This window comes from Carassius carassius, chromosome 13, assembly GCF_963082965.1.
Source record: "Carassius carassius chromosome 13, fCarCar2.1, whole genome shotgun sequence".
In the NCBI taxonomy this organism is placed as follows: Eukaryota; Metazoa; Chordata; class Actinopteri; order Cypriniformes; family Cyprinidae; genus Carassius; species Carassius carassius.
In genome coordinates, this window is record NC_081767.1 from 34305757 (window position 1) to 34330730 (window position 24974).

Here is a 24974-nt window from a genome sequence, read left to right on the forward strand (position 1 = left end):
TCTGTACTAGATTATGGAAGTATAGCATATGGGTTGGCAGCAAAGTCACAGTTAGAGAAATTGGATAGAATTCAAGCACAGGCATTGAGAATTTGCTGTGGAGCATATCCAACAACACCTATAGCAGCAATGCAAATAGAGATAAATGAAATGCCGCTTAATATTAGAAGACAACAGTTAATGGCTGTGTATTGGACAAATCTTAATAGTCAGAATGAGGTACATCCAACAAGGAAAATATTAGGAAAATGTTGGGAACAAGGAATGAAGAAACATAAGAGTTTTGGGTGGGTGGTAGAAGAAGATATTAAGGAGATGGGGATAGACAATTATAGATGTGTACCAAGAGTAATATATATGCATACTCCTATATGGATTATTCCTCAGCCGGTAGTAGATTTAACATTACTGAAGATAAGACAGAATGAAGGAAATAATGAGATGGAAGTAATGAGAGCAAATGAGTATTTAAGAATAACGTATGGAGATAATATACAGATATACACAGATGCTTCTAAAAAAGGAAGTAGAATAGGAGTGGCAGTCAATGTGCCAAAGTTAATGGTGAAGAAAAAAGCTAGAATTAGTGATCATTTGTCGGTGTATACAGGTGAGTTGATGGCTATTCTGCTAGGAGTACAAATAATTAAGGAAAGGAAAATTCAAAATGCAGTCATATGTTCAGATTCTCATTCAGCAATAATTAGTATTGATAATCAAAAGTCAGAATCAAGACCAGATTTAATCATGGAAATTCTTCAAAATCTCTTTGAATTGAACCAAATTAAAATAGAGGTACAGTTTATGTGGGTCCCAGCGCATGTGGGAATTAAAGACAATGAGGAAGCAGATAAATTAGCTAAACAAGCAGTAGATGAAGAGATGGTAGACATTGAGTTACAACATAGTTTAAAAGAAATTAAATCAGTAATAAAAGAGAAAATGAGTAAAAAGTGGCAACAATATTGGGATAATGAGAGTAAAGGGAGACATTTATATGCAATTCAAAAGAAAGTGGGAAAAGGTAGAAAAAGAGGGAGAAATAGAAGGGAGGAAAGTATAATTACAAGACTAAGGGTGGGACATACCGGTTTGAATAAAACATTACACTTAATATCTAAGCATCCAACAGGTTTGTGTGAGAAATGTGGACAGAGTGAAACTGTAGAACATGTGATTATTAATTGTAATGGGTATGATGAGGAAAGAGAAGTGCTAAGAGAAGAATTATGGAAGAATGAAGGGAAAGAGTTAACATTAAAGAATATATTAGACTCAGATATAGGAAATAGTATGGTTAATGTGTTGTTTCAGTTTTTGAATAATACTGGTTCCAAGCTACCGGGTGATGGCAGTAATGCACTGTTAAGTGCGGTTGCCAATAAAACAAAAAAAGAAGAAGAAGAAGAAAGAGCGCCTGTGGGCGGCAGCAGCGCGCAGACTCCGCGGAAGGGACGTCAGCCGAAGAAGAATCTCTGTTTACAGCAGTGTTTTTAAACTCTGTTCGCATGAGCTATCAGAGTGTGATTTAAGACATGATTTCGCGTTTAAACCCTTTTTCTGAAACCCCGACATGAGCGACGCGACGGAGAGTCGAGAGCAGCGAGCTCCTCTGTCTTCAGCCGCGATGAAGGTGATTTTCGGACATGTTTAGCTCAGTCTGTAATTACACAGCTAACGCTAAAGCTAGGAGAACTCTATTAGCAGCTGCCTTCTGTCTTTGAGTCTAATCTTATGTTTAAACAATGAGTTTGTGTCTCTGAATGATCCTTTATGTGCAATGACTTCATGCCTATGAAATCATGAATACGATATATGGTATGAATTTAGAATAAGAAGTTTATTAGCTAAATAAGTTTCTAATTTGCACCAAAAGTATGCATGCTATTTCAAATTATAATGTAATTTTCTATTGTTTATGCACAGAATATAAAATGCATTACAAATACACTACCAGTCAAAAGTTTTTGAACAGTAAAATAAAAAAAGGTCTATTCTGCTCATCACGCCCACATTTATTTGATCCAAAAATACTGTAAAATTGTGAAATATTATTATGATGTAAAATATCTGTTTTCTGTGTGAATCTGTGTTAAAGTGTAATTTATTTCTGTGATGCTCTGCTGTATTTTCAGCATCATTCCTCCAGTCTTCAGTGTCACATGATCTTCAGAAATCAGAATAATATGCTGATTTACTGCTCAAGAAACATTATTATTATTATTATTATTATTATTAATATTAAAAGCAGTTAAGCAAATGTTTACAGGGTGATAAAGACATTTATAATGTTACAAAATATTTCCATTTCAGATAAATGTTCATTCTATTCATCAAAGAAACTTGAAAAAAATCTATGCTGTTTTCAACACTGATAATAATCAGAAATGTTTCTCGAGCAGTAAATCATCATATTATTCTGATTTCTGAAGATCATGTGACACTGAAGACTGGAGGAATGATGCTGAAAATACAGCGGAGCATCACAGAAATAAATTACACTTTAACACAGATTCACACAGAAAACAGATATTTTACATCATAATAATATTTCACAATTTTATAGTATTTTCGATCAAATAAATGCAGCCTTGGTGACTTAAAAAACATCTTGTAGATGTTGTGTGTGTGCCAGTATAAGCAGGTTAGGATGCAGTTGTTAATTTGCCGCAGTAACATATGATATGAAATCTACCGTTTATTTGTCACTGTGAATCCAATGTGTAATCATCAGAGAGCTGAAATCAGTGACCAGCCGCGAGCGGTGGAGAAGAGAGGGCCGTATCTCATGTTCAAGGCTCCTGGTTTCCACACCACGCTCCGTAAGTCCTGAGAGCTCGGATCAGTCGTCTGCTCTAAACTCACGTCGTAAGCTGCATGCACTGAAATAGAAACTGTGTTTGCAGAGAAGCACAGAGACACAGCCAGACGAGCTCTGCAGAAGAGAGGATTGGGCTCAGGGAGGACACGACACAAACCACAGACGTGAGGATGAGGATGAGCGTAACTACATGCAAACACAGATATTCACATTCATGCATTTGGCAGATGCTTCCATGCAAAGTGACTTGCATTGCATTTAAGGCATGCATTTTTTAAATGATTTTTTTAGTGTGCATTTATAGATCAATGAAACTGCATATCAGGGTTGTTATTTTTGTTCAGTAAAACCAGAACCATAAAAAAAAAACATTTCAAATAGAACAAAACCTTATTCTATTTCTGCAAGTTCCCAAGGCAACATTTTAAACAACATATATATATATATATATATATTAGTATCATTGATGATAATATTGTTTTTATTGTTATTTTGAATCTGTTTTATTTTTTATGTTTCATTTTCATTATAGTTAAAGAGATTTTGTTGTGTTTTTCTTTCATTTTTTTTAATGATTTCAGTTAACTTAGATTTTTTTTTTCTGTACTGAAAGTGCTTTTTATATAGTCTGTAGTATGTTTACTATAATGACCATGCAAGAAAATGACTAAAACTTCAACTAAAAACAAATGAAAACAGAAAATCGAAATATTAACACAAACTATAATAGTGCATCACATACAGCTCGAGTCTTGAGTTGGTTTGATTAAAGCGAGTGTGTATCACAGCTCACACTCATCAAGCCTTCCTTTATTCCCCTTCAGCCACACACACACACACACACAGACACACACACACAGGCGTGCTGTTGTTCAGTGTGTTTCTCTCTGCAGTGTGAGCTTCAGTAAGGGCTACGCTGCTCTGAGTCAGACGGGAGAGGATTCGCTCGTCTCGCTGGACTCTGACAGGTGCGCCACACATCAGAAGCAGCTCCACACAAGCCTGAAACTCCTGATATTGACCAGAAGCATGTTCTGATTGATTAGAGGAAGTGTGTGCTGATTGATTGTGTTTGGTTTCATCAGTGATGCAGAGCTGGACTGTTCGTCTGGATATTCCTCAGCTGAGGTGAGTTTATACCTTATATTAGGGATGGAACGATTAACTGCAGTCGATTCAAATATGTGACGAATTAAATCAGTTGAGATGCTAAACCGATCACGATTCAGTTAGTGGGAGAAGTTTATATGAATGTGTGTCTGAGGGGAACTTACTATCTTAAGTAAAGTTTACATGGTATTTTTTATCTGTATGAAGCATATTAAAGTTCATAAGTGCAGTGCTGCTTTGTTTACAGCGGTAACCAAGGAAACGCTTTAAGCTCCACCTGCTGCAGTGTTCACAAGTGCTTTGTTTACAGCGGTAACCAAGGAAACGCTTTAAGCTCCACCTGCTGCAGTGTTCACAAGTGCTTTGTTTACAGCGGTAACCAAGGAAACGCTCTAAGCTCCACCTGCTGGCAGAGAGTGAATCTGCGTCTCATAAAGATATTTTGAATGTATAGTTTCACAAAACTGAATTCAAACCACTCTGTTTTTGCTTCAAATTATACAATCTAATTTAGATTAATTTAGATTTTAGTTTGAAACATGATTAAAATTCAGTGGTTGCCCTATATTTCGAGATAGAAAGAACACACACAAAGCCTTATTTGTTTATTTGAAGTGCTATAATAGTATATTAGCATAGTTATATTTTGTAGCATTTTGTCAAAGCAATAATAAAAGGACCCATTTAATTTATAATTGATCTTAAATCTGATTTTGTTTAAAAAATGAAATAAAATCATGAATTGGATCTGCAGGTGCATCCTGAGCTGAGCAGGCAGCTGCTGAAGGACGGATATCATCTGGATGAGATCCCTGATGATGAGGATCTGGACCTGATTCCCCCGAAAGCCCTGAGCTCGTCCGTCTGCTGCTGCTCTGATGCTGTCTCCTGCTGTCTGCAGTGAGGACTGGACCACAAACTGGGTTTTTACTCCAATCACACGTCGCAGCCGAACCTCCAAACGCTTGCAGCTGTGAGCTGCGTGTGCTCCAGAGATCAGTCTGTGATTTACTGCATCCTCGCTGCGGTCACAAATCAGCCCAAAGTCAGAATAAATATATTAGGAGCTAGATTTCAAAATTAGACAGATCTGAGTACCATTACCACACCAGTCGTAATATTAGTTTTCATCTAAAATATCTTTAGCCCCGAATTCTCATTGCTGTAATGTATGGAAGTTTGTTTCTGTCACAGGAGGGAAAAATAAAAAGGTAATTGCAACTTTTTTTTCACACAATTTGGACTTTTGCAAGATATAAACCTTAGAAAATTTTGAAAAAAAAGTCATAATTGTCAGATATTCACACGTGATTGTTAGAAAAAAGGTGCAATTACAGTGTGTGTGTATATATATGTATATATGTTTTTTGTTTTGTTTAAATGAATTGTGAGAATTCATAGACAAAATGTCAAATGAAAAAAAGGTTTGAATTGTCAGATATAAACTTCTAATTATGACAAAAAGTCATATTTTTAAGATTAAATCATCAAAATATAAAAAAGTTTCACAAAAACAGAATTGCGAGATGTAAACTTGGAATTGTTTATATCTTGCAATTCAGTTTTTTGTTTCCACCACACACACACACACACACACACACAAAATTATAATTTATTTTTTATTATTATTTTTATGGCTGTAACTTTTTTTGCATGTTGAAGGAGCTCTGACAGCGATTCAGTTTGATTATGATTCTTTATCAGTTATTAAAAATAATATATAAATATAATATATACATGAGAAATGTGGTAACACTTTTTTTGTCCAGCTCACAATTTAGATTTTTTTTTCTCAGAATTAGATGTTTATATCTTATCTCTTTATACCATGAGGAAAAGGTCTGAATTGCGAGACAAATAGTTTCCATTATCATTTTAATTTTTTAATTTAATTTTTTTTCCTTGCTGAAACGGGCTTCCATAGTCTCTATCTCTTTTAAAGATCTCCTTCTCTTTGCTGTAATGGATGAACACAATCACATTTAAATGCTCCGTTATTTACTCATCATGCAGGTATTTGTTGTGCTGCCTTTGACCTGACCAAAAAACATTTTACAAAAGAATAGTACACTACTTTATTCACTTTAGTCACAGAAATATGATTTGGATGTGATTCATGCATGTAATCGGTGGCCATCACTATCTTCATTCTCTGAGTTTTATAATCATCATTTCACTCCAGACAGCGGCTGATGATTTCAAAACTCTCAGAAAAGGAAGTGAAAGTGAAAGTGGGATCTGAAACACGCAGAATACCCATAATGCTCCAGTTCTCAGCATTTGGGGAAGTGAAGCATTACTGAAATTGAGAAACCTGACACTACTTTACATACGTGTGTGTGTGTGTGTGTGTGTGTGTGTGTGTCACTCCACTATGGAAGTTCAAGACTCTTTCAAAAAGTGTTTATTAATTTTTTTTAACTATATTTTCTCTCTGTATGCTTTTGGATGCACTAAAGCTTTACGAGATCCCTCTGATCTTCTGTTTCTCTCCACGTTTTGTTACTGAGATGAAGTGTTGATGTTACTTTAGTCAATATATGACGTGTTATTCTGTATTTAAAATTGCATAATCAAGAATATTTTTATCCACCCTTAAATAAGCATTTGCTTGAGTCTTATAAATATGTCGCTGGTGTTTGTGGTTAAAGTGTGTGTGAGATTGAGATTTAATTAGGCGTCCTTAACACTATGCAACTTAACACTTTATTTCTTCACTTTGTAGACACAAGGAATCAGTTACTGATTTTATAATGCGATAACTTTATTGCCTCTTATTTTGTTGCAAAGAAATATATTATTTGTATTCAACAATGTTTTGTGACAGTAAACGAAACAGTTAAACTTTCTCTCGTTGATGTGTGTCAGATGTTTATTATTCACAGTCTAATCTTTACCAAATACATCATTGAATGGTCAAATATAAGATGTGAAGCTGTGCACGAGCACCAGAGGGCGCTGCTGTCCCCTCTGAGCCTGAGTTTGATTCATGCATTAGAAATCATGACTTTTGAGCATGAATAAACATGCAAAATGAGCTAAAACTCAAGTCATACATGTTCTTCATTAAACCAAACCGTGAAATCCATCATTAAAGTATTTTTTACTTTAAATCATCATCTGGAAACTTCATAAGAAAATACTCGAGAAATGCTCTCTCTCTCTATATATATATAGACAGTTGATTCTGAACAATGAATATTTGAGAATGAGGTGTTTTAATTATGTTTGTTTATTATAAGAGCGTTTAAGTTTTTTTTTTTTTTGTAACTTCATATTATTTTCTGAATACCAAACGCACTGAACGAAATATTTGGGCATTAGATCTGGTCATTTTCTAATTAATTTTCTAAACCAAGACCACTATAGGAGCATTTACAGTTTTTTACAATACCTTTGACAATTTTCCTAAACTCTTAACACAGTTAGCACAACATCTGTCTTTGTAGGCTATAAAATTAACACATTTCTTGTTGATTTGACACAAAATGTATAGAGTTAACACATATTTAAAATGCTTGAACTTCTTTTACACACAAGCTCAACCAAGACCAAAACAATGTAATTTTACAGTTAAATTTACAAATGCTTTCACACTGTGTGTCAGAACAGATAACATCATGTTCTAAGACTAACTCACAACTAACTTACAAACCCAGACGTTTGGGCAGATCACATTTATTTATTTACTTTTTATTCTAGTGTGGATTTCTCTGTTCTGTAAATTTAGTATTTTCACATAATGACATAAATTATAAATAAATGACAGCTATATTGCATTTTTGCAATTATATTGCAACTAAAGTCTTTACTGCATGGTGTCTGTATGTATTTATTTTTTACAAAAACTACATTTTATAAAGCTACTCTGAGATGGTCATTCATTTTTTTGTATTGAATGTCTGCAGCAAAAGAAACAAAGTTCATGAATTTAAACCCAACAAAACTAAAATGTAGAGAGGCTTCAAAAGAAACAATCTATGATCAATAGAATATACTGTCTATAGTATAAGGGCAGACCTGACACATAAAATAATGCAGTTTCTGTAACTTCAGTTGTTTTGTCATTGTGTTATGATGACTAAATGTTCCTGTTGGAAGAGAACATATGTTAGTGTTTTAAATAATTATTTGATTTTGAAACGTGTTTTGTTAAACATGGTGCATTGTGTTAGTTTATTATTCTATTTTCAAAATTTCCATGTGATTTTGAGCATGAAATTAACCATTTTGCCAATTGTGTGTTTTAGGTGTGTTGGTGCGTTAAGAGTTTAGGAAACTTGTTAAATGTATTGAAAAAACTGTCATAGCGATTGTAAAAAACTGTAATACTGGCATTACACTTGTAGTCATTTTCTATGTATGTGTTGCTGTAATCATTAGACTATTTATTTAATTTTATTAGTTTATTAAATGAAATGAATACCAAACGCACATGCAGTGTTCGGTCAGTGTGCGCGTGATTGACAGGTCTGTCGCGCTCGCGGGGTGGGGGTGCGCGTCGCGTCGCGTCGCGTCGAGGGGAGGTAACGCCAGAGTGACGCGAGCGGAGCGGAAGGGAGCTGCAGGGAGTTGAGCGCTGAACGCCGGGCGGCTCGGAGGTCTGTGATCGCGGTTCTGCTCGTCCGGATCGCCACGCGCTCGCCGGAGAAACGGAAAGCGCCGCCGCTGCGCGTGCACAGTTTACCGAGAGTTACCGAGCAGAAAGAGACGAGCGGAGCGGAGCGATGGTGGATAACAGCGGCAGCGGCAAAACACAGATGGTGAGTCGGTGCAACTTAGTCTAAATGTTCATAATGTTATTAATAACGCTGAAGTCTTGAGCTGTCAATCAAACACCGCGACACACCGGACAGTCGGTACCGAGAGAGATCGCTTCTGTGGCTTTACATTGAGCTGCTCTGAGAAATACATTATAGTCTTCAGAAACAGTTTCCACTCAACAAATGCTGTAGGAGAATCCACAAACAGTTACAAAGAAACCGCTAATGTTACACTGAATTAAATGTTACTTTTTTAAATAGAAAGACTGAAAGTCCATTACTAATGTTACTAAAACTTCGATAAATCATTGTTACAGTGAATTTATAATTCATAATTTCAGGTTTTAAGGTTCATTTACTGAGAGAATGTATGAGTAAATTCGTTTTAAAGTGTCTTTATCGTGTTATATGCATTTCTTATGTGTGTATCTGATGCACTTCTGTGTTATAATAATAATATTGCAATAATAATTTAGATTTGGGGAAAATGAGAGATATGCACATTATAGTCGGTGTTCCCAGCCTTTAAACCCACAGAAACCTTCTGTCATGTTGAGAGTTTCATTATTTAGTCTTTTTATGAAGCTGTTTTTATCTTGGCGACCCACAATGCTGGTGATTTGGAGTTTTATTATCACTGTGGCCACACACACACACACACACACACACACACACACACACACACGCACGCACGCACGCACGCACGCACACACACACAGTGCCAGATGCATCTAAATGCACAGACATGCTGCTTTCATTAGTGGCCTCAGCTTTGATCGTTCAGCTGTTTTCAGTCATGTTATATTATATCTCATCCCTGACATGTTCAATTGTTGAGTCATCGAATCAAGCTAGTTTTGTTTCAGAAATCTCACTATCTGTGTGGTTATAAGTATCAAGAGTTATTTAACTCATCTGAACTTGTGGATTTAAAAACAGTGTTTGATTGTCAAACAAACAAAAACAAACATTGCTATTAAAGTGTATACTTTCCTGATGAACTCACAGGTTTTGTGGATGTTGCAAATGATTTTGATCTGTTTTCACTGTTCAATCCAGATATATTTTTAAGAAAAGAGAGCTCAAAGGGTTCATTTCGAAGCTAATTGCATGAAGACATGGTTTCTGACATGATTTCAAGTATTTAATCTTATATTGCCAGGTTTCTTTTTTGAAATTGTCAATTTATTTTATGCTCCCAAATGTTGTAATTTGAATAAATACTTTGTAAAAAAAAAAAAAATAATTCTGTGATTAAATAAGCCACTAGCCACCGGTTCTCGGCCAATAATAACCTATTTCTGTGTTAATTAACATGATAATTAATTATATGCATGCAAATGTATCTGCTGAGAATGTGTAAGAAGTGTTGATTTGATTTTTGTTCCATATTCTAAAATATTCTAATTCACATTCCGAATCTGCCGGCTCTTCTTGCATTAATGTTGAGTTGGTGAAATCAGCAGAATTTGCAACAACAGTCAAATATTTCTGTTTGCCAAACAAAAATGCATGAGCATGATCAGTGAACGCTGGATGTAGTGACTGAAGGGCTGTGTGACGGTTCTGCAAACATCCTTATCATGTTGCCAAAACATTTCAAATTGTGCTGGTTTAGGAAATTGTATTTCTCAGCAAACACATTCAAAGAATTGTTTAACAGAGCCCAACCTGAATGCACTTCAGAGTTTTTATCCAAAGTGAACTTTAAAACCTTACCCAGGATTTTAAATTGATTTTTTAAAATATATATATATTATAGCTCAACTTGTCACTTGCCATGAAAATAGCCAAGGAAGCGGTCCATGCATTAAAGCACCAATCAACTACTTGATGCTTCCAAAACGATCAGTTGTTTCTGTATAAAAGGAATAGTTTACCACAAATTAATATTACCTGGAAATGTCCTCATCCTCAATCCATCCAAGATCAGGATGAGTTTGTTTCTTTATCAGGTTTGTAGAAATGTAGCATTGCATCAGCGTCTCAGCAGTGAATGGGTGCCGTCAGAATGAGAGTCTGATAAAGACATCACAATAATCCACAGCACTCCAGTCCATCAGTGAACATCTGGAGAAGACAAAAACTGAAACAAATCCAGCATTAAGACGTTTTTAACTCAAACACATATAGTCTATAATCCATAATAACACTTCCTCCAGTGATAAAGTACATCTGCTGTTGTCTCTCACATCAGAATCCAGTTTAGATCTGTTTAAACGCTGCTTGATCTGTGCAGATTTCTCTCCTGATTCAGACCAGAACACTTTTTCACTGGAGGAAGTGTTATTATGGATTATAGACTCTATGTGTTTGATTTAAAAACATCTTAATGCTGGATTTGTTTCAGAATTTGTCTTCTCCAGATGTTCACTGATGGACTGGAGCGCTGTGGATTATTGTGATGTTTTTATCAGCTGTTTGGACTCTCATTCTGACGGCACCCATTCACAGATGCAAAAACTCAAAACTCAACTACACATTTCAGCAAACTCCTTTAATGTTAACCTCAGCAGCCATATGTTTATGTTTGCACATCTGTAGCTCTGAAGGGACGTGCTGTAATCTGAGTGTCTGTTCTGTGTCTCAGGAGGCCGGTTTGTCAGGTGTGTTCGCCCACAGCGGCTCCGCAGGAGTGAAGCTGGAGCAGATGATGGAGCAGCTGCAGCGGCAGCAGCAAGCGCGTCTGGAGATGGAGCACAAGGAGCGCCGGCTGCGTGAAGCTCACATCATGTACGCACAGCAGCTCGCCGCTCAGCAGGCCGTTCTGACCTCCGCTCGGGCTTCAGGGACCGGCTTCATGAGCAAGAGCCTCGGCACGTCTGGAGCCGGACATCCATCCCTTGCTTCTAATCAAAGCAGTTTGGATTCAGAACACGAGGACGAGGAGGAACACGGCCGGGACTCTGACTCTGACGATGATGATGGGATGATGGAGGGTGATGAAGGCAGCGAGGATGAAGCCAGCGGCTTGGAGTTCCTCAGGAAGCAGACGCTGGCGCTGCAGCAGGGAGCCGTTCATCGGCCCTTCGGGAGCTTCTCGGGCCCCGGGGCCACCGCAGACGCACAGAGAGCTCCGTCACCCGCCGTCAGGGTCAAACTGGAGCCCGAGGACGATCTGTCACCCGTCGGGCGACCCTCGGCGTCTTCTCCTAACGCTCAAGTGGACTGGAGCTACGAGGATCCCTTTAAAGCAGTAAGAGCTCATGCACTATTTCACTTAGTGTTTTTAGCGTTTCCTTTATAAATAAAAAATCTTAAATCAAGACACATTAACTTGAGAAGCAAAATGACTTGAGATATGAAGTCTTGTTTACTGATAAATACATATAGATAGAGAAATAAACTTAACTCATTGGCAGATCTCACTTCATTTCCATATACTTTTTATTTTAAAGTGAATTCTTCAAAAAAACTTTATTTATAAGGGGGGAATTGTTTTTTGACCCCATTAGCAGATCATTTTAAGAAAGAAAAAAAATATTAACTTAATATCTATAGTAATTTTGCTTCTCAAGTCTTGTTTTCTGAAGAACAAAAGAAAAAGGAAACCTATGAAATTGAAGTGAGTTGTTTAGTGAACGGGGTCAGAAAGAAATTTCCATTTAATGCTTTTTTTTTTTTGAGCCCATTGGCAGATATATAGCTTGTTTTAAAAGCGAACTCGCTTCATATCCCCAAAATTTTGTTTGGTTTGTTTCAGAAAAAAATGTCGTTTTGCTTCTCAAACCTGTTTTCTTAAAAACTACCGAAATGAAGTGAGTTTAACCTTAAAACAAGAAAAAATATCTTCCAATCGAGTCAGAAAAATACATTTTTTTTGACCCCATTTAAGCTTAAGCTCGCTTAATTTGAAAGTAAAAGTATCTTAATTTATAAATATGTAAAGGTATCTGTATTGATAAAGGAGATGAACACACTACAGTACGTAAGAACATCACTTTTTACAGTAAATTCAAGAGATTCTGAAGCGTTTGCATATTTGTTAAATACATCTGTTATTAGTAGTAAATCAAACACACATTTTGCCACTTCGATTGATTTTGCATGATCAAGTAAGACAAGCTGATGATTTCGTAACTTTTCCAACTTCACACAGACTTGGATCTTGTAGGAACTGTGGTTCTTCTGTTGATATCTGTGGGCTTCTTCATTGGTTTGTGTGAGCAGCAGGTTTAGGAGCTCAGTCTGTCTGCAGGTTTGTGTGTGTGTTGGTTTGAGCTGGAGAAACATCTGCTCTTCTCCGCGTGTGTTTGCTCTCTTACTCTCCTGTCAAACACGGAGTCTGCTTTGGCCGGCGTCCAGGCCGTGTGAAGAGACGTTTGGCCCATAGTTGTGGACTGAAGCGTGGAAGTGTTTGTGCACGTGTGTGACGGGCTTACAGTAGCTGTGTGATGGACATTTATTGATTTTGTTTGAGAAAGTCGTCATCTGACATGCAACTCCTAATGCAATGCATTCTGACATTTTCACACAATTCCAAAATGCATCTGATGCCTTATCTATCAAACGTTTTTCTAGTGTGCAAGTGCCTTTTAATATCATCATGCACATCTGACTTCGGTTCCTTTCTTCAGATTAACATGCACTGATGAATCAATCACAATAAGACTAGATCTGTCACAATTATTGATTAATTGTCTGTTCGTGAGTATTTAATATGATTGCAATTATTTGAGATAACTGCAATAATTGTGCAATAAAAAAATGATGGTGAGAAATAAATGGAGGGCTCTGAATGAAATGGTCAGTGAATGCAGTGGGGTTTGTTTTCAGGAGTCTGTGTGATTGCGTATTTCTTGCTTTGCCAATTCTTGAGTAATATGAGAAGATTTTTCATACATTAAATGCAAACAGGGTGTGTCATTGATGTTTTAGACGCTGTCTATCATTTGTATGTCTTACAATTCTTGCAATTTAGATTATATATCTCACAATGCTGACTTTTCTTGCAATTCTTTTTCCTCAAGATTTAGATTTTGTCTCACAATTCTGACTTTTTAGTTCATATCTTGCGATTCTTTTTCGAGTTTATATCTCACGATTCTGACTTTTTAAAAAAAAAAATCTTTTTTGCAATTCTTTTTTCTCTAAATTCTGAGTTTGTATCGAAATTCTGAGTTCAAATCTCACCATCTGACTTTTTTTCTGAATTTTGAGTTTATATCTTGCAATTCAATTTTTTTGTTTGCAATTCTAAGTTTAAATCTCACAATTCTTTTTTTTTTTTCTCTTGCATGAGTTCATATATGAATTTTGAGTTTGTTTTTTGCAGTTTTTAGTTTATATCTTGCAAGTCAGAATTTTGAGTTTGTATCTCACCGTTCTCAGAATTGCATGAAAAAAAGGCTGAATTTGTTGCAGTTGCATTTTTATTTATTTTTGTATTCTATGGCAGAAACGAACTAAACTAAATTAGTAATATTGTCTGGTCAGATTCACATGCATTCAACAATTTACAAAATGCATGCAAAATAAACCCATAATACCTAATTATGACTAAAAGCAATTTGAAACTGCAATGATTCTTGGATTATTAAGCATCAACTATGGAAAATCCCTCGGTGTGACACGTGCAGATGTTACTGATTCTGATTGGAAGGATAAAGCGTGTTTGTGATCGTTTCCTAACCCTGAACCGAGTGTCATGATGAAACCAGGAAGAGGGCAGTCGCCGGGGGGAAGGGAGTGAGACGCGTCCGTCTCTGTTGTTACTTGTGGCCAGCAGTATATAATGACACCTCATCACGGCCGCTGGTTTCAGGTTGCCTGGTTTTGGGGGGAGGTTGAGAGACCTGTCTCTGTAAGTTGCTGCTGTAAATTCCTTCCTGAAGCCATCAGACCGGACGTTGTGTCACATTCAGATGCTTGACTGATTGATCAGAAGACTGTAATACAGACCAAATCATCTGGTTTACTAGTGTGTTCATGTTCAGGGCTTTACACAGTGTGTAAAACAGAGCAGGCTGCATTTAATTGATCAAAAATACAGTATATTATTCTAATGTAAAACAGCAGTTTTCTGTGTGAATCTGTGTTAAAGTGTAATTTATTTCTGTGATGCTCCGCTGTATTTTCAGCATCATTCCTCCAGTCTTCAGTGTCACATGATCTTCAGAAATCATGACAATATGATGATTTACGAAACATTTCTGATTATCAATGTTGAAAACAGTCGTGCTGCTCAATATTTTTGTGGAAGCTGTGATGCATTTTATTTTTATTTATTTGAATCATACCTTTTCAGGATTCACAGATGAATAGAAAGGCCAGAAGAACAGCATTTATTAGAAATATAAATCTTTTGTTACATTTATAAATGTCACTTTTGATCAATTTAATGCAGCCTTGATGAACAAAATTAATCAAATGTGTTATTTCCTTTAAAAAAAATCAGAAATTGTATTGAAATAAATATAAAAAATATCAAAAATCGTATATAATATGAAGATAATAATTATTTTATTTTATAAATAAAAGATATACTGTATTTTATATCTTTGACGAGTCTGCAAACTTGAATAGGGAATGCACTCTGTTTATTTCTTTATTTTTATGTAAAATGCTGTTCATTTCTCTGTTAATCTCTAGAATCAAATATCATCATAGATGGGATTCATTGGAAAGCTCTTCTTTTGAACAGATTAAAAACCTGTATGACAAAAGCAGATAAATAAATAGATATTTTAAGGAAATGTCTCAATGTTTTTGGTCCAAACTATGAATGTCAGTGGTTCCCAACATTCTTCAAAACATCAAATAAATCTTATTTACCATTAACAACATGATAGCATTACATAAATATTATTATAATATCGGTTTTATGTAGATAGATGAGTTGTTGATATAAAGCAGTGATGCAACGGTTTCTACGTCTTGTTTATTAATAGCTTTATGAGTTAATATTAATTATGAGACTGCTAGTAAAATGAATTTCACTAAATTATATCTACAGAAAAATTCTAAAATGTTTTTCATGATTTAATGTTGGTGAGATGATGCATGATTTTTTTTAGACAATATTTAAAGAATGAAAAAGACATCACTGATTATTGTTTCCATTAATATTTTGAATTAGATTTTATTAGTATATTTCACTTTGAGATTCAGTTAGTTTAGTATGTTGTGGTGTGTTTTCGTCATTTGTTTAAATTTGAATATGTCTATAATTTTTTTTACTTTCGGTTTATTTAGCTTTAGTTTTTGAGTATTTCAAGTTAAATGAAAGGAAACTGAGAAAAAAAATGCAATAAAACTATTTTATTTTATTCCAGTTTATTGCATTTTTTCCAATTTATGTTTTATTTTATTTCAGTTTATTATATTATATTTTTTATAATTTTAATATACTTATTTAATATAATTATTACTATTTAAGTTACAGGAATATTTTTTTATTGGTTTTAGTTTTAGTTAACGTTGATAACCCTGATATGAACGAGTGCAGATTACAGATATTTTAGATTGTAAAGCTCAAATGGTTTGTCTCTGCTGAGGGAATGATTGGCCTCGTTTACGCTCATGCATAATGAATCTGGATCCTCGCACACGTTTGGCTTCCATCAGTGGATCTGATGCAGTCAGAAGTGAAGCGAATCCAGATTAAAGCTGCAGTTTTCATTTGAGTTCAGATTGCTTTGCTGTTGTTTTTAAAGATTTGTTATTTTCAGATGAACTGATATTTCCCTCATTATATTCAGTGGGTCATTTCCATTTGTGTCTCACACACACACTGCAGTTAAAAGCTGATCTATTATTTATTCAGCGTTGCTGTCCATCAGGCATTCTGGACGGATACCTTGCAGATGCCCAGTGACTCAACACTCAAACTATATATATATATATATATACATGAGTCAAAGACGTTATTTACAAAAGTGATTTTGTGTCCAAAGAAAGCACATTAAATGTAAGCAAAGTGTCTACTTTTAAGGTTTCAACTAAGGTTTTGAGAATAAAATGTCAAAAATTGGTTGAAATAATTAGATATTGTTATTCAGTGTAACACTATTTATGTGAATATTCAGGCATGCTTATTCTGGCATGTACATATTAAAATATATAAAAGAATAAGGGTGCATATTAAATTTGATAGTGTTTTAAAATGTGTAAAAAAAAAACATTACTGAGAAACGAGCAAAACATGGGATAGTGTCACATTTAAAAAATGTTAGTTAGTTAATGTTAATTAGTGTTCGGGGTGAAAGTAATTAGTCTTTTAAAGTGTCGTAAATTTATTTTCGTTGAAAATGATACACTAAATACACTGAATGATATTTGAGTGGGGTCTCTTCTGTAAATCAGGGGAAATGTGTGATATTTAATTTTTTTGCAATTAAATTAAACAGAATTCTTTTTTTTATTCTTCTTTTGGGGAGAAACAACAATTTAAAGCAGTATTACACTTATTTTTTTATGCTTAAACCCTTTTTTGTCTTTTACCCACATACATATGTAAACTTACATACACAGACACACACTGTTGTGATATATATATATATATATAAAATGAATTTAATAGTTTTAGTTAATAGGTTAGTAACCCTGCTCCTCGCTCATGTTCGAATGCTTTATTTTATGTCAAGTCACATTTATTTCTATAGCACTTTATATAATAGTGGCAGCTTTACAGAGTCTGACAGGAACAATGATGCAGAAAGACCCTAACAGAGTTGATCATTCAGTGATGATGTCATCACCCAGTTCAGCTCTCGTCCAATAGTGTCTGTGCAATCTTTTCCTGCAACCAGACAGACTGTGTTTGCTCTGTTTAATGGCGTAGAGCTGAGGGATTGTGGGTTGTTTGTGTGGGTTGATGTTATGAGGGCCTAAGGTTTGCATCATTACATGAAATCCTCCGACGCTTGTGTTTGTGCAGGTCTGTAGACGTTCCCACTTGAGCGTCAGCTTGTGTTCAGAGCGGATCACTAGTGTACTGCACGTGGAACAAAGGGCTTAATAATTACAATGCATATTTCCAACAATAGTACACTACTGACACTCGAGCTGATCCTCATGCAGAAGATAGCAGTTCACACACCAAAAGGGCTGTTTTTAATCCAGTTATGTATGAAGACAAAAAACTGTAATCTTTTGTCAGTCTTGCCAATGAAAGACAAATAAAAAGTGTAAATGGATATAGTTTGAGAGTAATTTACGAATACAAAAAGCCTATTTTTATATCCTTTTATATCCTATCCTTTTAGATCTCTAATTGACAGTCTTGTTAAATAATAAGTAGAAAAGAGAAAATTAATTTTAGTGGTTTGTGAGTAACTTGCAAATAAAGAAAATACTATTTTATTAATGCAAGAAATGTATAAAATTATTATTTTGACAGTCTTATCAAGCAATGAGTTAGGAATAGAAAACAGGACATGAATATTGTGGATTATGCTGCTTCTGTTCAGTCAGCGATGATGAGAGCGTTGTGTTTTCAGCATATTTCTGTGAGTATAGTTGGTCATTCCATGAACATGTGACACACTGCAGAAACAGTTTGAGATGTGTACAAGTCTGAACACAGCAGAAATCAGCAGAAACTGTAGTTAAACCTCTTTCATCTGTGCAACAGAACACGTTCTGCTCAGTCTGCTCCTCCTGTCTCACAGCGCTGAGCCGTGTGAGTGTGTGTGAGTGTGCGTGTGTGCAAGTGTGTGTGTGAGTGTGTGTGTGTGCGTGTGTGTGCGTGTGTGAGTGTGTGTGTGTGTGTGTGAGTGGGTGCGTGTGTGTGTGTGTGTGTGCGTGTGTGTGTGAGTGTGTGTGTGTGAGTGTGCGTGTGTGTGTGCGTGCGTGTGTGAGTGGGTGCGTGTGTGTGTGTGTGTGTGTGTGTATGTGTGTGTGTGTGGGTGTGCTTAGGGTGTGTGTGTGTGTGTGTGAGTGAGTGGGTGAGTGAGTGTGTTAAGGGTGTGTTTGTCGCCTCTCTCACAGTCCCGTGCTGAAGATTCCTCAGGTCCAGGAATAGCATTCCTGAATGTGGGGGAGGGTCTGGAAGTGAAACATTCCGATCGGAATTACAGAGTGAAGTCCTCAAACGTGACGGATTCCCAGGAGAATCAATAAGAACCTGCAACTGCATCATTTATAATGACCTTTAAATACAATGTTGTCTTTTATTTTACTTAAATTTTGCTTCTGTCAATCAAAATACTGTAGACTTTTATTAATACAGCTTTACTAAAAGAAGCCATCTTTACGCTGCAGAGGAGGACCAGAAGCTGCATCTGACACAGCTTTTACGTTTATCTCCATATTTAATGCTTATTCGACAAACACATAATGTAAGTACTGTATGTAGATTGTAAAATAATGAACTCATGACAGGTTAGGGCTGCAATATATTTGCAAAAATATTTGTCTCCGGGGAACAGAAAGTCTATTCTATCGAAGAACCATTTATTAATTTTTTTTATGTATTCGAAAATACAATTTCGGTGGTGACTAACCGAGACTCCTGTGATTGCTCTGCATTCATAAGCTCACTGTGATTGGTTATAATAGGTGAAAAGAAATCTAAATGTAAAGCTGCAATAAACACTTTCAATATTAATTTTGATATTTCACTCTAATTGCCTAGATTTAGTTTAATTGTGCACCCTTATTTGATTTTAGTGGCTTTTTTTTTTCTTTTTTCTCAGAACTCTATTAAATTCTGCTCCTGAGAAACCGGAGAACAATAAAGACGCAAGAGTGCAGGTGTTTTTCCATGCTGAAAATGTCAAGATTCAGAAGCTGCTATAGCATCGTACTGATGTGAACGAGTTGATTTGATTTGATTGTGTTCTTCTGTCCGTCAAAGCGTGAGGAGACACCGAATTACACAGATGCTCATCAGATGTGCAGAAACCTGCCTGTGATCTCAACTTGACCTCTCGCAGACTTCTGTTTCCCACAAGAGATCGCTGTCAGCAGGTCTGGCCTTGTGCCGACTTGAATGTGACCGATCGAATGAGCGACAGAGAAGAAGATCATAAACTAGATTGTTTCTAATCTAGAGTTTTCTGAAGAAAATGTGGTTTGCATGTGTGAAACACACCACCAGCACCTGCACAAACGGCGCAGATGAGCTGATATTCAGCTCTCTATTATGAGCAATACAGATGCTGGCCTTAAAGGAACAGTTCACTTTTTGATGCATTGCATCAGTGTCTCAGCAGTGAATGGGTGCCGTCAGAACGAGAGTCTGATAAAAACATCACAATAATCCTCAGCACTCCAGTCCATCAGTGAACATCTGGAGAACACATCCAGCATTAAGATGTTTTTAACTCAAATACATAGAGTCTATAATATAACACTTCCTTACACATGGTTTCAAAGACGTTTTTTTTTTTTTATTCCAATGCATTAAATTAGATGCATATTTTCCTGTATGGTACATTCAATGATTTGATTCATTAAATCAATTCTAATATTATATAAACAATTTATATTTACTTACATAATGCTTTTGACAATACACATTGCATTAAAGCAGCTTTTGATTTTTTTTCTCCCAATACCAAGGCATTAAAACCATTGATATTTTCAGTGATTAAAAAACCTTGAAATACATTTTCAAAACAGCTTTTTTTAATAACATTGTGCCTTTTTTATGCTTGTTCTCCTGTACGATATTTGCAATGATTAAATTCCCTAAATCCTTGGGAATTGCAAATATCAAGTAGTCATTGTTTATATACTTCCTTTCACGACACCCATTGTTTCAAAGCAGAAGCATTAATGATAATGTGCATCTTTATTATGCCAAAAAACATCTAAATGGTTTAACCCTTAAATAGCTGTTATCCCGTATGATATTTTCAAGTAAAAGTCATATTAACAGGAAATAGCAAGCACTTTAAACAACACACAGTTTATTATCTGGGATGATCTGATTTTCTGAGTCGTGGATCTGCTGAAGGATCAGATTTAGTTTGTTTTGCATATCGTACGTGAAGCACAACAGCCAAGATTTCCATGAAATGCTTCACTTCATTACTCTGAAGCCAGCGTGACAATGATAAAATACACACAAAGCCTTGATTGCATATCTAATGCGCGTCATTTGCTCTTGATTTGGTTGTACCGGCGCTGGCACTAAAAAAACTTCAGATTTGGATTTGAGATCGCTCAATACACTTATTTTTTTAGCTAAATTCATTTGATTATGTCTCACAGATTCATAAGTAGGACTCAAAGGCAGCGTGAGATTCTCAGTGAATTTTTATGAGAGATATCATCAGGTGAGTGGGTCTCTTTATTTCATGACTTCATGCTCGTAATTCAGTGAATTATTCCCTGGAATAATAGAGGTTTAAATCATCAGAAACATTTCCTAGCTCTTATGTAAGCTTATATAAAAAGAACGTAATTGCAACTTTTTATCTTATCTTCTTTTTTTTATCTTTTTTTTTCAGAGAAAGCAGAAAGCAAAGTCTGAGTTCTGAGATTCTGAGAAAAAAAGTCAGAATTGTAAGACATTAAACTAGATATTTTTTGTTTGTTTTATCTTTTCTCTTATATTCTGAGAAAATAAATCAGAATGGCAAGCCATAAATCCAGAATTCAGATTATTTTTCACAACTTTATATCTTATATTTATGTATTATATGAGTTTTTCATATATATATATATATATATTTTTCCTCTTAAGAAATTCTCTTCAGAATTGTGAGATTTAAATTAGTTAAAAAATGTATTAAAAAAGGCACTTTTTGTCTCAATTTTTACTTTTTTTCTTGCATTTGCAACTTTATATCTCACAATTTGTTCTCAGAATTGCAAGTTTACAGCACAATAATCAGAACTGCAAGAAGTTGCCAGTATTTCTCAAAACTCTCGATACTTTCTCCGTGAGCTTGTATGTGAGATGTCTGATTTACTCGTTTCTTTTCTCATGAAAGCTAGTTCTGTTTGTCATGGTTCCTGCTGAAGCCGTGCAAGTACTGAAGTCTGAATGAAGAAGAAGATTGAGTTCTTGTAAAGTTGAGAGCAGAAGGACATGCCGTGGTCTCTGATTCTGGTCTGTTGTGTGTTTGATAGTTTAGCGAGTGTTGTTTCAGTCAGTCTTGGTCTGGATCAGGATCTGCAGGTTCCTCCGTGTGTCGGTGGTCTCTCTTGTCCTCATTGTTGAACATGCATGGGTTGATGTTTGAATGTTGAGATTTGAACAACAATTTAACAGGCAAATAAGAGCGATGCATATGTGACGCACTCCAGTAGAAGAGCTTTAAAGTCCAATCATGCGATCGCTCTTATTCTGCATATGTTTGCTCAAGGTTTTGTCGGGACAGTGCAGCAGATGTCATGTAAGCTGTCGCTCAATAGAGTTCAATCAAATTAATTCACTTGAGATCGACTTAACTGACAAAAATAGTGATTTTCATTCTTCTTCAGTTCAAAAGTAGTGATAGAAGAATATTAAGCCAAGAAATCACGAAACATTTATTTGCAATGTTATATACAAAAATCATATAAATGTATAGAAATATAATTATTTATTAATATTTTTCAATATATTTTGTTATATGTGGGTCTATATATATATATATATATATATATATATATATATAACAAGACTTGAAGTGAATAAATAAAAAAGCATATTAATTTTCAATTATAATTTAATAAATAAAAAAATAATCACTTTAAGTGATATATTTAAAAAAAAGCATTTTAATTTATATATATATATATATATATATATATATATATATATATATATATATATATATATATATATATACGTATATACGTATATACACTTATGTATATGAATATTAAAAATTATAAATATATTAAAAATTAAATTAAATACATTTAAATTAAAATGCATTTTAAGTCATATGTAGTAATCACAACATTACAATATTTTATGATTCACAAAGTGTTTTTTTTTCTTTCTTTTACTGTAAAGTCTCAGGATGTTTTACTTTATTGGAGAACTTTTGTAGTAAATCTAAAGTATATTTATTCCTGGAATCGCCATGTAAATGGATCTATCGTAGCAAAATCTATATATGAAGTCTTTTTATTAAGTCAATTTACTGTACAGAAGTTTTCCAGGAATAGAAAGCCCTTTGGGTGTTTCTTGGCTCCAGTCTTTAAAAGTGAAAGTTTGTCAGATTTCAGACACAATCAGGAAAAACCTCTTCTCGTGTCGTTGGTCTTGTGTTGATTTACCTGAAGCGAAGGAGCGTCCCGTTTGCGTCGTGAAATCAACAGTCTCCTCACCAGAAATAACCGAAGGCTCGGTGGCAGCCGCAGACAGCTGGCCACAAATAGATCACGTTTCAGTACGAGTTATGCAAATATGGGGCTTGTCCTGTTTCACTGGATGGAAATGAGTCAATTCTCTCATTTGCTCTCTCATTTGCTTTATCAATTGTGTTTAGCTTATTTGATTTCGGGGTTGGGTTGGTGTGATCGCTTTGTCAAATTAGATTCATTTAGAAAATCAAATCCGGCTGGCTCTCCCTCGCTTAGTGGAAACAGTTTTTACTGTTGTCTTATTGATATTCAGCTTTGATTGAACTCTGTAATAGCAGTATTAGATGGGATTAGTAAGCAGTGGTTAGTGGCTCATTCAAGGCAGTGGGACAAAAGCGTGTCTGTTTTTGTGAAACACATTCGTCAGATTTTGGCAGCTGGACAGAAAACGGGCTGCGTTCCAATCTGTCTCCGAAGTGCACACTGCAGCACACTTCCTCTGAACCTAAAAGACATGCACGGGGATTCTTTCTCTGTTCTGTTGTAGTTTTCTTAATGGATTTAATGTTTTGTTTTGTTTTTCCAGGATGTCTTAAAAACACTTCCAACATTTAAGACCTTAAAAAAATTTGGAATCATGTTGAAAATCTTAAATTCATACAACTCTTGAAAAAAAAATTATGCATGGCAAAGTATCTTCCTCAGTGTTTTTGTTTTCCTATACAAATATCTAAACTCCCCTAAATTGAGATATATATATATATATATAGTTATTTCCAGTTGTAGATCTGCTGAAAGTTGTATATTTCCAAACTTTAAGTGTTGTACATACAACTCATTGTGAGAATAAACTGACCAATTGTGTACGCTTCAGTTTCCTTTCTTTACTTGGTCTTCAAAGAGTCTTAAAATAGGCTTAACCCTCATCAAACCCTGTTTAAGGCCTGTCATGAAGCCTAAATATTAGTCAGTATATTTATGCCTTTTTTTTTTTTGCAGAAGCACCAATTCCATGGTGCACTGTACAATTCTATTTTAAATCTAGTCCATACTGAAAGGGTTTGCTTAAAGTCAGCTTTAATATTTAACTCCATAAACTTAACTCCATTAACTTATTTTTCTGCGTCAGCTCATCGGATCAGGCTTTTTTGGAAGTGCTGGTTGCATTGAGTCAGGCATTATTTGCATGATGGGCTCATGTTGAGCGTTCCACGAGATATCAGGAGAGACGGGAGATGCACTGATGCAAATTCAGGAGAACAATGAACACAGACAAACATGTGGTTCCCCCGAAGGGCCGTTTAGAGAGACGTGTAATCATGTAATCATCACGGCTGATGTCGATGAAACTTCGGAATGAGCATCTTAAGAGAAAGTGAGTTGTCCACTTCAGTAGCTCTCATGTCTGACTCTCTTCCTTCAGGAACCTGTTCCACCGCTGATGGTGAAAAACAGCCTACAGCTGCGTCTTTGCCACCTGAGAAATATTTTTTTTTTGGTTCTCGTGAAATGAATTTCTGCGGTTATGTGTGTGAATGAGTGATGCATTATTTCACTTTCATTTTTTTCACGTTAATTTCACTGACACACAAGACTGTACGAAGCGCTCACACACTTACCTTAGATGCTGTTTATTCATCAGTATTAGTCATAATAATGGGGACGGTACGTGTGTGTGTGTGTGTGTGTGTGTGTGTCAGTAGGGGAGGATTTGTGGAATGTGTTTCGCTGGTAAAGACGATCTGCTGAATAAAAGGTGTTTGCTGAGTTGAGTTTGTTGATCTGGGATGTATTCCAGAAAGCAGGTTTCATTAGAAACTCAAAGTTTGTTAACCCCAGAAATGGGAAACTCAGGGTTTTTGGTTCCAGTAAAAGACGAAACTAAACCTCTCGGTAAATAACCTTAGTAACTAATTCAGTGAGCTGGTTTTCTTCAGTAAACCCACAGTTTCTTTCGGTCTCCTCCATCCTTTTTAAAGTGCAGCCAATGTTTAAATACCGCATTCATTAGTTCACGCTGCAAAAATTGCTTTTATTGCTGAGATTTTTGCCTTATTTCAAGTACAAATATCTAAAAATGTACAATATTT

At 35.4% G+C, this 24974-nt stretch overlaps 2 protein-coding genes across 2 annotated transcripts in view; both read left to right on the forward strand.

Moving 5' to 3' along the window:
* Positions 1 to 1417: 1417 nt before the first annotated feature.
* Positions 1418 to 6780, forward strand: fam219b (family with sequence similarity 219 member B). The gene is made up of 7 exons (XM_059565423.1): positions 1418 to 1633; positions 2735 to 2822; positions 2907 to 2985; positions 3715 to 3789; positions 3907 to 3949; positions 4686 to 4854; positions 6114 to 6780. The coding sequence occupies exons 1-6, from the start codon at positions 1574 to 1576 to the stop codon at positions 4833 to 4835; spliced, it is 495 nt and encodes a 164-aa protein (XP_059421406.1). The 5' UTR covers positions 1418 to 1573; the 3' UTR covers positions 4836 to 4854; positions 6114 to 6780.
* Positions 6781 to 8440: 1660 nt separating this feature from the next.
* The window catches only part of si:dkey-205h23.1 (AT-rich interactive domain-containing protein 3B), a 45843-nt gene continuing 29309 nt past the window's right edge, over positions 8441 to 24974 (forward strand). Inside the window, exons 1-2 of the mRNA XM_059565424.1 lie at positions 8441 to 8694; positions 11285 to 11890. Of these exons, the coding sequence (XP_059421407.1) occupies positions 8659 to 8694; positions 11285 to 11890 (642 nt within the window). The 5' untranslated portion in view covers positions 8441 to 8658. The remainder of the gene's footprint in view (positions 8695 to 11284; positions 11891 to 24974) is intronic.

Coding starts and splice junctions, on each gene's coding strand:
- fam219b (XM_059565423.1), top strand. CDS start 1,574: ATGAGCGACGCGACGGAGAGTCGAGAGCAGCGAGCTCCTCTGTCTTCA. Junction 1,634..2,734: donor TGTCTTCAGCCGCGATGAAG/GTGATTTTCGGA, acceptor TGTAATCATCAG/AGAGCTGAAATCAGTGACCA. Junction 3,790..3,906: donor GTCTCGCTGGACTCTGACAG/GTGCGCCACACA, acceptor TGGTTTCATCAG/TGATGCAGAGCTGGACTGTT.